General features: G+C 41.1%; 1 protein-coding gene across 3 annotated transcripts in view; it reads left to right on the plus strand.

The window, feature by feature from the left end:
• PSPC1 (paraspeckle component 1) overlaps nt 1–13,188 on the plus strand; it is a 71,270-nt gene extending 58,082 nt beyond the window's left edge. Inside the window, exons 7-8 of one of the 3 annotated variants that reach the window (XR_012040468.1) lie at nt 5,126–5,229; nt 9,497–9,613. Coding sequence is in view for 2 of the 3 variants with exons in the window: in XM_072850563.1 (XP_072706664.1) it covers nt 9,497–9,613; nt 9,894–9,932 (156 nt within the window). In the remaining variant the exon portion in view is untranslated. Of the gene's footprint in view, nt 1–5,125; nt 5,230–9,496; nt 9,614–9,889 lie in introns of those variants that run through there. The other 2 variants (XM_072850563.1, XM_072850564.1) reach the window with 2 other exon arrangements.
• Nucleotides 13,189–13,684: the final 496 nt, after the last annotated feature.

Consider the following 13,684-nt stretch of genomic DNA (forward strand, 5'->3'; position numbering starts at 1 on the left):
CAGAATTTCTAGAACCTGACATAAACAAGCTCATGAAATTTTAACTGTAGCTTGCAATGCTGAGTGATGCAACTGTTTCAGATGCTTTTTGATCTGTCAGGTTTCTTAAGTTTTCTTTGTTAATTGGTGAAGTCACATCTATACGTCATTATTTCTAGGTGAAAGAGATGATGAGGGTTAAAGGTTATTCCCTTGCTCCTTCAACAGTTCTGTACTTCTTAGCTGTTCATGATAAGGTAAAGTATCACAAAATGTTTAGGAACTTTGCATCTGTGTAACAGGGCATGTGAGTTCAGAATGGAGAAAATGATACTGTTACTTGGATGTTTTTCCAAGCTGCTCAGCATGAACACAATCATTGAAAGTAGAGATCTGAACATCTGAAGACATTTCTGACATATGTAGAATGGATAATTATGAAAATCACTGTCTGATTAGCCAGCTATTCTGGTGCTGCAGATTCCTCAGCTTGACATGGGCATGTTAGTGAGCAATATAGGAGAGGGGGCTGTATTCAAAAATACGGGATTGAATTGCTGTTTCATATAGGATTATTTTAATGACTTTGTATGACTACAGCCTCACAGTTCACAAAATTTTGCAAAAATATACATAAATTACATATTAAAATATAACACTTTAATTGTATGATACGATAGAAGCCTGAGTGATGTTAGGAAGTTAAAGACTTTATTCCCTTCTGCTGATCGAATCCAAACTTCTTTGAAATTGTAGGGAATCTTTTTTACCAAAAAAATGGATCCTCCTTTTGTATTAAATGCGTGGTCTTACATGTAGGAATATAATGACTCGCAAATGAACAATTTTTATTAAATTTACAAAGTACTTATAAATTTCAGTGTCTTCAAATTCAGACCTTGCTTAAGCTGCACAGATAAATCTTTGTCCTTTCTGTTTAAGTATTTTCAGACATGGTCATCATTCCCCAAATACTGAAGAAATAGTTTAATTTCGGTATGAGTGAAGTTTTGCAATCCAGGCAAAACAGAAAAATATGTCCCTTGATGGTAGTATTGTCACTGATACTGGTTTATTACCTAGTAACTAGTAGCTGCCACTGTTTTTTCTTTTTTGAAATCTGATTCCAGAGGAGGAATATTACTACACTCACATTCCTCATTCTGTGTAAAATGCTAACTTCAGATATCCTATACTTTATAAGTTGAAAATTGTGAAATAGATGTAAAATGTTTTTCATAGTCTTGTCAAGGAAATCGAATGCCTTGCTGGCTCAGTTCAAGTAGTATTTGCCCTTGTGCTTCTAGGAACTTAATTTTCCTTTTGAGCCTTAATATGGTAATGTTCACTTTTCCCCTTAAATGCTTATTTGCTTCTAGCTGTCTGCAAGTATATGCTCTTAAGGAGAGAATTCGGGGAATGTAAGATTGGGAAAGGTTATGTTGCACTTTGTCTCCTGTAATCGCTGGCAGCCATGCAGTGATGCCCAGGTGACAATTGATTTTCTCTCAAATGGTTTTATTGCTGCAAATGTGTGCTTTTGTCCTCAGCAGAGGCTACTCATGATTGAGGTGAGCAGGTTTGGCCAGACTTGAGTAAAAACTAAGAGAAGAAGGGGGAGGAAAAGATTGCTTGACCATTTAAAAATGTCTGGCACTGTATCTTCTGTTAGTATGTCAGCAGCCAACATTGTTGTCTGTTACCTTTTGATAGGTAAACCTGAACAAATGCAAACATGAACACAGCTCTGCGGATCATCTCGGGTTCCCTTTGGAAACCCCAAATAAATGGCCACAAGGAACTGTGTGTTTTCCTGAGAACAGCTCGGCACTGGAGTTCTTCCTTTCTGTGTGATGGATAGTGGCTTTGCTGCTCTCAAAATACCTGTGTCTGCTGGTGCAAAATGTTGTATGGTCCACTTCAGTGGAAGTCAAAATTTACCCATGCTGCTGTTCTGTCTTGCTAGGTAATTTTTAAAGTAGACATAAAATAAAGGGGGAAATGGAGGGAAATACAGGGGCGGAAGCTCTTGTTACAGTAGCCACCAAAAAGCCTGTTAATTTAAAAAAAAAAAAGGGGGAAAAAAAACCCCAACAAAAACCCAACCTGTTCTGTCAGTCAAGCCAGTGAAGCTTCACAGCACCAGTGTGCAAGGTAAATGTAAACATCCTTCAGCACTGTAGGTTGTTATGGCTGTTTCTGCTTGGTATGCTGCTGTGGCAGCTTGGAGCTTGTCTCACATAGCAATTCTGTATTGGAAAGACAGTAGTGGGGAGTACTCTGTTAAGCTGAATATGTGTTACTTGAGATAGGTTGTATTGAGGTTCTCAATTTTCCTTGATGATGGCACAGTTTATGTACAGCATCGCTCAGTTTCTGCGTGTGTGATGCATCTGTTTTCTTCAGAATAAGCATGTTTATCATGCTGTTAGTCTTTTAGAATAGTTCAGATTAATTTTGCTTGGCACCATACCCACTTTGAGCTTTAATTTAAAGAAAAGCTTTATCGTATGAATGAAGATAATTCAGAGTCTGTTACTTTGAAAATAACTATTTGCTGTGTTCCTGCTCACTCTTACAAATCCCTTTTTCCAGCACTAGCTGCTAGGATACGTTCAGGTCTAACAAAGTAATTACTGTTAATCATAAAGTCTCTTATATAGGGTAGAGAGGTTGAAATGCTCTTAATTTCTTGTAGAGAGAGAATCCTGAAGAAATAGTGCAGGGGCAGAGACATACTGTTTAAAAAAAACCAACCCACAGACTATATAATCGCTTTGCAAGTATTTGAGTTACGGTAAATTATTAACTTGTAACACCACCATATGGTCTTACTTGCTGGTTTTAAGGGTTGTCTTCAAAAACATACCAGATTTATTTGGCTACAGTTTTGTCACGAGTATCTACTAGTTGCCAAGAATCTGGCTCACTGCTTTCTCTTCAGTAAATCTGGGTGGCCAAGAAAGAGAAGGTAATACACACTGGCTGTTAGAGAAACTGGAGAGACTGACTGTTAGGCCTTTGGAGGTCTTAGCCTTGCTGTTTGTAGATAGGGGAAAAAAGGAAGAAAAGCCTAATTATTAGGGTTTTTTCGTAATACTAAAATACAGACTGAAAGATGTGCAGTTTGTAATTGTAGCTTCCCTTTAAGATGGGTACATATTTATCGAGCTGGATTAGTTTCACCATGTGGAGGTAATATCCCAGGACACTAATATTTGTCCAGATGACAATTACAGCCTGGTCCCCGAGGCTGACAGTCATCTCTACAGCCGTTATTGTATTTGGCCTGCTAAATGATTTTAACACTAGCACTTGCAAAATTATAGCTCTAGTTACAAAGGGTTAGTGGGCTGTGCTCTGTCATACCTGCTTTAGGAAGAAAGTGTCCATCTTGCTGAATGTCTGTGTTATGGAATAGATAACAGAAATGTTGAAATTTGATATATAGCAAGCTGCATGGGCGGGGGGGGAGATGAAAAGGAAGCAAGTGGGAGAATTGATGAATTAACAGCACTTTTAATAGGACTTGGACATTAAATTGTGCCAACCTTGAAATCATATTTATTCTGAGCTGCTAGCCTCAGCCATTTTTCAGCTGTACCTGAATAAGGTAAATGTTACCTTTATTGTAAATGTTTGTGGTTGTGTGTTGTAATTTGCATATATGTCACTTCTGAGTTGCTTTTTGGGGCTGTTCCTGAAGTGAAGCTAGCCTGAAAGGTGCAACCTGTGTGTGGCTCTTCAAAGTAATTCTTTCTGTAACAAATACTTTGCAGGGTGTGCTAAGTTTTCTGATCATCAAACGACCTCAAGATGTTGGTATATTGTTTTAAGAAGTCTTTATCTGAGAGCATACAGAGCTCTTCATCCCCTTGTACTGCTGTAATTGGGGGCTTTTCAGGCAGTCTTCCTCTCTAGAGAGATTTCTTTAGGGCTCCTTGGCTCTGCAACATGTTTCTAAGTCTGCTTTCCCAGCCTGAGTAATGGATTATGTTAAACCTATCAAACATTGCAGTACTCGCATGTTATTTTAAATCATAGGTATTTGTGGAGAAGAGGTGATTTTTAAGGGTGGGGGCTGGAGGGAAGGGAAGGGAATGGGTGCATATGGGTGAGAGCTGTTTTGAAGCCTGAATGACTGGGGCAGGGAGCTGTTGAATTTTAAACACTTTGGATAATTATTTTGCATGTGGACTCTGGAAGAAGACACACACACAGAGTTCAGGATGGATACCTTTATTAATGCTTTCAGTTATTATTTAGGCCTTCATAATTTTAATTTTGAATTAATAAATGTAATAGGAATAAAATTATACTGTCTTGCTGTTTGTTCTTCCAACTGCACTTACTGCAACTGCAAGCAGATCTATTGGAGAAGTTTTAAAATGACAGGTGTCTTGAACTGTTGCATCAATTTCTAATGCTTTTAGTATTAAAATGCATTTCAATGAGATGTGTATGCAGTTCTGTTCTGAGATGTTATAAAGTAGGACAATGTTTTACTCCAGTTCAGTTCAGTTGTATTATTTTCACATATAGCTTTGCCCCTTTTAAGTATCTGTTGAATGTCTGTACCACAGCAGGCTGCAGAACAGGGAGGAGACTATTCCTGCTTCCATACCCTTGGTACAACTACAGTGAGAGCACTTAGTTCTCAAGTTTGATTAATTACTGTGTTGTGTGCAGGGATCCTAATTATTGTAGTGGCAATAATATGAGAAGGATGAAATGTCACTTTGGCCACATGCGTTGGCAGGCCTAGAAGACAGTGTTGTGTTTGGTATGTGTGTTTTAAAAACCCTCCAAAGAGAAATGACTTAAGGCTCTTTGGAGCAGAACTGCACTTAATCTACTCCAAGCAGAAGCATGAAAATCTAGGAACTCGTTAATGTTCTTGGAACAGCTGTTTTTTAACTGCTGAGGTAGTAAAATTAAATTTAAAATCTTTAGAGAAATCTGTGTAGTAACAACTAAGTGGTAAGAATGGGTAGAGAATAAATGGGATTTTTTTTTTCTGGTAATGCGAAGTTTTATTATGGTTTATTTCTCCATATTATACTTCTGGGTATTTGAAAAGAGAAGCTACTGTATTTTCTAGTTTGTTTGAAGTGTTGCAGTTATTTACTGTCTCTTTATTTTTTAGGTTACTATTAAAATCTTAAAATGCAGATGAAGACTGGCTTGTGCACAATCCTTCTGCTTTCTTATGCATGCAAAAGGGAATCCTAAACCAAGTGTTAGTACGAGGTATGTATTAGGATATTTGGCTTTATTCAGCAATTACTGAAATTAGGAGCCCTCTTTTTGTTCACATTTGCAATTTGATGTAGAGTAATTCTGCTTCTGCACTTCAACTAATACTTGTTTTCAGATAATGTAATTCCTTGCATAATTCTTGTCATATGGTAACATGTTTTTAAAGGACTTGAAGTGTATGTACACAGCCTCTTGCAGACAGCTCAAAATCTGGCTAGTAATGGTCTTACATCCAAACCCCACAGTGCCACATTAATATGATGCCGTGTCCGAGCTACTGGATGTTATTGATACGTTGCACTCAGAATCCAGTTTGTACGATCAGCATTGTAGTTTCCCATTCTGAACAGTCCTTGCGATTAGCAAGTAGGGTGTGGTCTGGAAGGCTGTAGCCACGTGCTCTGTAAAACCTGGGGTAGAGTTCAGTTTGCATACACATAGGTATGTAGTGTCACCTACCCTGGGCGTTGGAAGCATCTCTGTGGGACTAACAGATGTGAAGATTTTAAAGGGAGATTTATGCAGCTTGGTTCAGTAGTTTTGATAATTCTGAAATTCCAAAGTATCAGTTGCTTTTATTAAGTAAAAATAATTTTAAACACTGATGGGATTTAAGTGAGATGTGCAAGTTCTACTGATAAAGCAAGAGGAATTTCAGTCAGTTCTATTCTGTGTTCATTTGGCCTAGTAAGTGTACTCAGAGTTGTCTCTATGGTTGTGTTAACAGTAAATAGAGAAAAAAAATATCTGTATCTACATATCTATCTGTAGAACAAGATACATTGAGCTATTTATTAATGACATGTGAAAGATGTCCCTGGCCATGGCAGGGGGGTTGGACTAGATGACCTTCAAAGGTCCCTTCCAACCCAAACTATTCTGTGATTCTACAGTAGTAGTTTATATGATTGATTGCTAATTAGAGGGGTCCTTTTACTGATTTCCAAGTCAGCTGGTAAATTAAGTGTGGGAAGTAAGTGGTAAAACTTCAGAGAATTGGATGGGAAGTATAAACACGATGGGGTCCTTTGTCATTCTGTAAAAAGCATGGAAAGGGCAACATGAGAGAAGAAATCTTTCTGCAGTAATGCACCTCAAACTGTACTGTGAGTTATAACTAATACTGAAAAATTGCCCATGTGGTCTTTGATTTCCAAGACTGAAATAGTTCAGAATTTCTACCCAAGACAGGCAGAATCCTATTATACTCTCCACAGAAGCTCTGTCTCCTTTTTTTACCTTTACTACCTGCTATGCCTTGTTGCATCTTTCACTGAGGTAGCACTGCTTTGTAAAGGATTTTTCCAAAGAAAGAATTCTCTTCGTGCATGCTTCAGATGAAGAGTTGGAGCCCTGCCCCCCTCCCTAGTGTTCAGGTCACCCCAGTAACGTGCTGTATGTCAGACAGTCTGGTAGTTACTGTTGCTACTGGAAATGACTTCTCTCCTGAGCCCTGCAGTGCTAACTCCCATCTCACCTCTGCAGCTGAAATTGGGGCAGGCTTTTCACAGAATCCTGGAATACGTGAGGTTGGAAGGGTGCTGTGGAGATCATATAATCCAACCCCCTGCTCAAAGCAGGATGTCAGGTACAGCATGTTGCCCAGCACTATGTCCATTTGGGCTTGGTCTCCAAGGAATGGAGACTCCACAACCTCTCTGGGCAACCTGTACCAGTGCTTGGTCACCCTCACAGTAGAAGGTTCCTGATGGTCAGGCAGAAACTCCCGTGTTTTAGTTTGTGCCCATTGCCTCTGGTCCTGTCCCTGGGCACCACTGGGAAGACTGTCTCTGTCATCTTTATACTCTCTTGTTAGATGTTTATAAATATAAGATTTTGCCCTGCCTTCTCCAGGCTGAACAGTCCCAGCTCTTTCAGCCTTTTAGAACATGAAAAATGCTCCAGTCCCTCAGTTTTCTTCTGTTCACTCTTGTACTGGGGAGTCCAACACAGGACACAACACTGCAGATGTCTCACCAGTGCTGAGTAGAGGGGAAGGATCTTCTCTCTCCATCTGCTGGCAACTTTCTTTGTAATGCATTGCAGGATGCCATTGGCCGCCTTTGTGGCCAGGTCACATTCTTCACTAGTGGGGGTTCTTGGTCTGGTGGTTCACCAAGACCCCCAGCTCCTTATCTGCAAACTTGTTTTCCTGCCAGTTGGCCCCAGCCTGTCCTGGTGTCTGGGATTATTCCTCCCCAGGTGCAGGATTTGGCATTTCCCTCTGCTGAACTTCATGAGATCCTGTGGGCCCATTTCTCCAGCTTGTTGAGGTCCTTCTGGATGGCAGCATGGCCCTCTGGCATATCAGCCACTCCTCTCAGCTTTTATCACTTGCAACTTGCTGAGGGTGCGCTCTGTCCCATCATCCAGGTCATAAATGAAGATGTTGAAGAAGACTGGCCCCAGTACTGATTCCTGGGGTACTCTGCTACTTACTGGCCTCCAACTGGACTTCGTGCCATTTATCACAACTTTCTGGGCCCAGCTGTTCAGCCAGTTTTCAGTCCACCTCATTGTCCACTTATCTAGCCTGTACTTTATCTGCTTGTCAATGAAGATGATATGGCAGACAGTGTCAGAAGCCTTCCTGAAGTCAAGGTAGACAATACCCACTGCTCTCCCCATATCCACTGAACTGGTCACCTCATCACAGAGGCTATCAGATTAGGATCTGTAAGGATTTGCAGATGACCCCTTTGTAAATCCATGCTGCCTATTCCCAGTTACCTTCTTGTCCTTCTTGGTCTGGAAATGGTTTCCAGGAGTAGTTGGTCCATCACCTTCCCAGGGTGTATAGTTCCCCGGGTCCTCCTTCCTGCCCTTCTTCAAGATCGGAGTGACATTTGCATTCATCTAGTCCTCACACACCTCTCCCAGTTGCCGTGCCCTTTCAGTGATGAGTGGCCTCGCAGTGCCATCAGCCAGCTCCCTCTGCCCTTGTGGCTGCCTCCCATCAGGCCCAACGCACTTAACTTGTGTCCAGTTTAAGTGTCCCTATCCTGGACCGTGTTACCTATTGGATATTGAAGGGGGAGAGGAGCTGAGGAGGTGGGAAAACTGGTATGTGCCTTGTTTCGTGGTTTTGCCTTGCCCTTTACGAAGGAGTTCCCTGTTATTTTCTAGTTCTAGTAAAATTACAATGAAATCGTAATATAAGAATAATCATGCAATAATGTGTAATATACACCAGGCTACGGAAATACACAAGCTACAAGCATTTACTTACAAAATCTAGAAAAGACGACACAGTTAAAACTCTTTATCAGAAAAGTGGTAGTAACAGAAAAAACACTTGATTAATTTTTTTGAAGTTTGACTCAAAAGAGATTTTTATATCCAGCTGACATTTTGTCTTGACCATGTAGCTGTTGGAATTCAGCCTTCTTGCTTGTCCTTGCGTATCAGACTGCCCCTATGCAAAAGAGCCATTTGGGAGCCTTGGCGTTTGGCAGGTTTCCCAGGCGTCTCAGAATTTTTCTGTCCTCAACTTACAGTTTCCTTCCTGTGAAGGAAAGAGTGGATGGCCAAGGTTCCTTGGAGATACAAGTGTTTCTTTGACTGGCTAAATAATGACTCCTTGTCTCAGTGGAGTGATAAAATCCTTTCTTTCTCTTTCCCCATTATTCATTTGTGTGTGTGCACTTCAGATTGCAGTGTGAACCTGGCTGACAAAGCCTAATGGCCTAATTAAATTGCATTAAAAATTGAGGGAAGATTAGATAAAGATGAGTGGACTGCATTGTATTTGGGGCAGAGTGGACAATAGCAAACTGGGAAAAAGTTGAGCCAAATCAGTCACACAACAAAAAGTTACACCTGCTCAGTTTGCTCTTCCTTAACTTGTTGCTGAGCAATATTTTGTAGCGATGAGAGCTGGCCTTGGTGTGTCATTGCTTTCCCTTCAGCTCTGAAATAAATTTGCATACAGTTCTGCCAGAACATGCACTGGGCTCCGACTTAATTTGTGATGAGGTCAAAGTGTTCTGTCAGGCTGCCAGCTGCTGGGGTTCCTGAACAGTAGCAGGGAATTCCAGGTAACCTCGTGGAAGGGCTATGTGAGAAAGCGTTGGTGTTTCCTAGCTCTTTATCCAACTGTACTTGCTAACGGATTGCTCTGTAGTCTGCTATTTGAGTCTCATTGTTTGCTGTACTTTGATTACAAAAGTACGTTTTCAAGGAAGTTACCACTTCAATATCTCTTGTAACTCCTCAGCCTGAATCATTTACTTCCTGAAAATGCTCTCCATTGTGTTAGGTTTCAATGAAAACCGCTGGTGGCTGTACGCCCTCAGAACTGAAGCTGGCCGTCTGCTACGCTGTGATTACGTACAAAATGCTGCTCTTCCAGTTGGAATTACAAGGACCATCAGAGGTGAGAATATAATTGTGTTGTCACTCGTTAGAGCACTTAACAGTGGTTGTGATTCTTGTGATGTAATCTGTTTCCTTTGTGCTCGGTTATCAGTCCCTTTGTATTATTTTTGTGCTTAACAGGTGTTCTTTTTTTTTTCATTGCTCTCTGTGCTCCTGGGCACAAGAATAATGCTGTTATCCAGTAAAATAGTGATTAAATCTGTAGCACCTAGCTGAACAGGGGAGAGGGAGGAATCGATCACCCTCACTTAAGCTGTATTCTTTCTGCTTGTAGACAGGTCTGCCCTGTGAGGCCTGAGGGAATAGGGCCGTTCTAAATGATGGGATGGGGACCAACGTGGAGGCGGTGCTTCCCCCCCAGCACCCCGGACTGGAAAAGACACATCAAAAGAATCTGAATTGAATATGATGTCTACTTGCGATGTTCAAGATGCCTTTTCCTGTATGAGGAGAATTACAGCTTTTGTGATGTTACTCTCTTCAGCCTCCGGCAGAGGAGGTCGTACCCAGTGTTAAGCAAAGTGGAGCATTTTGCGGTAAAGCCCATGTTGGCCAACTCTGATGTGTAACTGAGGTCTAAAAACTCCCTTTTTATCTAGACTGTACCAGAAGCAGATTTTCTTTACGGATCTCCAGTACTAGTACAGGGAAATGGTGTTGATAAAAGGATTAAAGTTTGTACATGCCAGAACAGGAATCAGAGTAAATGATATATTAAAAGACTGCTCCTTGGTTAAATGACTGGGTTTGGACTTAAAAAAACCTTTAGAGTTAAATGAGTAAGAAAATATTTTCAAGTACTAAAGTATGTGACAAATGATAGAAAAGTGGTGGGTTTTAAATAAAAAACAGTAGTGTGGATTGTGTTTAGGTTGCGGTAGAGTTTAAAAGAGCACAGAAGTATTAGTTAGCTAGAGAAAATTGTATGAGCCAGCAACAGCTGAAAAGGACTGGAAGGAAATGTTAACAACCAATGGGGAGATTAAAGCTGCAGTAAGAGTTTGCTGTCTGTGCAGTTAAGTTTGAGTTGGCAGTTATGATGAAAACACCTGCTGTCTTAATGTAGCCCAAGAAAAAGTCAAAACCCAAAAGCCATGAATGAAATTAATAATGAAAGATGAATTTTGATGCGATAAAGATTGTAACATTGCACTGTAATGTATCACCATTTTTTTTTCAGGGTTTCTGTATCTATTATAAACCTGTTTCAAATTAATCTATGAATAACAGGATGTTTATTTTCTATTTCCTGAAATCAACAAGGCAGTGACCATGAATCAAGGGCCTGACAGGAACCTCACCGAGTTCAAACAAGGCAAATGTGAAGTCCTACAGTGGGTATTGAATTAACTTGATGCACTCGTGCAGCCTGGGCCCAGGTTGCAAAGCAGCTTTGCAGAAGCTGGTCTGGGAGTCCTGAGGGACAAGTGAAGATGAAGGTGTCCATCCCCATCCTGGGCTCTGTTAGAAGAGCATGGCTGAGCAGGGGCAAGGAAAACAATCTCTTATCTCTGTTCAGCGCTTCTGAGACTGCAGCTGGAGCACTGCGACCAGGTCTGGGCTCCTAAAGACAAGATATATATATGGGAAGAAGTCCTGTGGAGGCCACCAAGATGACCAGGAGGTTAGAGCATTGGAGCCACAGGGATAGGCAATGGGCTTTGTTCAGTCTGGAAAACAGGAGGTCAGGGGGTAGGAAATCTTTACTTCAGCTGTGTAAATGGAAGGGGCTAGAGAAGATGGAGCCAGGCTTATCTTAGTGGTGCAGAGTAATGAGGAAGTCTTGTATAATTTTCAGTGTATGCAAGTGTTGCATCATACCATGAATAAAAACAGTGCAAGTCAGTACTGTCTTGCTGCACTTAATTGGTCTCCCCACACTGTGGAACCAGTGGGAGTTCCTAGTAACCCTTCTGTTTGAGGAAGGGTGGAGGCAGGGGACCCAGTCTGGGGGCTTGTGTGGGGCAATGGTCACTTGTGGTTTAGGGACCTTCATCCTACTGTTTACAGAAATATGAACTGTTGAACATAAGACAGTAGAGCTGACAGATCCAAGAAAATGAGGGAAATGTCAAATGCTTGCACATCTCTGATGTAAACTTTTCCAGACAGGATGTCACAAACAGCTTGGTAAAGCCTTTTTAAAAAAAAAACAAATATGCATGTAAGCACAGCCTTTGCAGGCTGGGGCTCTGGCTGTTACTGTTTGTGGCAGGGATACCAGCTTTTCCCCCATAATGGGGATGATTGTATTCAGCGTGAGATGTGCAACTGCTGTAACAGGCCTTAACTGGGCCTTTCTTCCCCAAATTCATATTCTCTCCACTTGGCTACTGAAAGTCTGTACAAGTAGCAGCTCCAGGGAACAAGACTTCTTGTCAGAAAGTGAGGGTTTGTGATACAGGATCAAGATATCACCACATGGGTAACTGTCCTCCACTTTTGGAGCAGGCAGTGGTCTCCCTGGGTATGGTGACAATGTCTTCAGTTCCCATACACATGGGTTTGGTTGTCTTAAAATGATGGAGGACACAGCTCTGGCTTTTACGAGGGACATGCACCTGGGAGGAGCTAGGCAATGTTAAGGCCTGACCTATCTACTATAAATGAGTCTGTGCCAACAGTAACTAACCACAGAGGAGTTCCTTACAATTCAAATCACATAGGAAGTATTATAGAAATTCTTGAAAAAAATTCAGTTGTAGCTGTCCTGCACAACAGTTGAGACTTTGCTGTGGAGAAAGTTGACTTAAAAATCAAAAAGAACCATCTTCTGCCTGGTCCCTTCCTCCTGGCTGCTATACTTGGGGTGTTTGAGATTTTATTTTTTTGAGACCCTTTTTTAACCTTAGTTTTGCTGCTGCCTCAGTCCTGCTCAAATGTGTATTCCATGCTGTCTTTTGTCTGCTTTTAGTATTTTTTCCTAACCCTTGTCTTTGTCTTTCACTCAAACATTTTAAGACAGGTTCAGAATCTGAAAAATATTTTCCCCTTTTATGTGGGACACAGAAAAGCTGAGGAATTTTAGAGTGTCCATGCTGCACCAGTAGCTTAGAAAAACGTGGCCTTTATAGTTCTCTTGCATTCTTAAAAGGTAAGACTCTGTTATGGCTCCATGTTACAGAGGGAGACTCCAGCAAAACTAAAGACCCTGCACAATGCATTCCTATAGCAATGCTGCCCCAGCTCCTGTGGCAGCAGCCACTGCTCTGAAAGACTGACCTAAAGGAAAAAGATTTTACACTGGCTGTTTTCCAGTACTGTATGGGAAGGCAAATGGCGATAACAGAATTAGAGGAGGTACGGACAGGCAGAACATTTTAGGACAGCCCTCAGGCACTTTGAGCAATCCTAGCTGGCTAAGATGGCAGCTGCACTCTGTGCCTATCTGTCCCTTCCATATATTGAAACGGCTTTCTTCCATCCAGACTGATCAAAAAACATGTAATTGCTGAAGAACAGGTGCAGAAAGCACAGAGGACCAGTGATATAAAGTCAGCTGCATCACTCGCCAACCTTCAGTATCTCTGAAAGAAGCCAGGAACGCAAGTACTGAGGATGTAGCAGTGAAAGGTAATGAATCCAAGCCTTCAGGACTATTTATTGCCATTGCAGTTTATAGTAACTGCAGCTGCTTAGCCTTGCTGACCGATAGCAGCAAGAAGAAACAGAGCAAGTACTTCAAAGGTATTTCTCCACAGTGCCTACAGCATTGTTTTTTATTGTAGCTACTTTCTCTTCATCTTTTGTCCACCAAACCTTTTTCTTAGCAACTGGATAAAAACCATACAATAAAAATCAGACAAAAACCACCTTCAAACATATTTTCATATACCTTTTATGCATCTTCAGTAGGGATTTTGAGTTTATATTGCCAGCTCAAAGAGAAAGATGGCTGCAAAATCCATCCCTCAATAAAAGCATCATCAACCCAAATTTTATTCCCATATCCTGTAAAACGCCTTAGGGAAAGGAAAAAAAAAAGAAGAAAACAAAACCCCGAACAAAACAAACCCCCAAATCAACAGCCTTTGACAAACTACTTGCTCTGTCAACTCTTGGAGCATTA

Source organism: Ciconia boyciana, chromosome 1, assembly GCF_034638445.1.
Source record: "Ciconia boyciana chromosome 1, ASM3463844v1, whole genome shotgun sequence".
NCBI lineage: Eukaryota > Metazoa > Chordata > Aves > Ciconiiformes > Ciconiidae > Ciconia > Ciconia boyciana.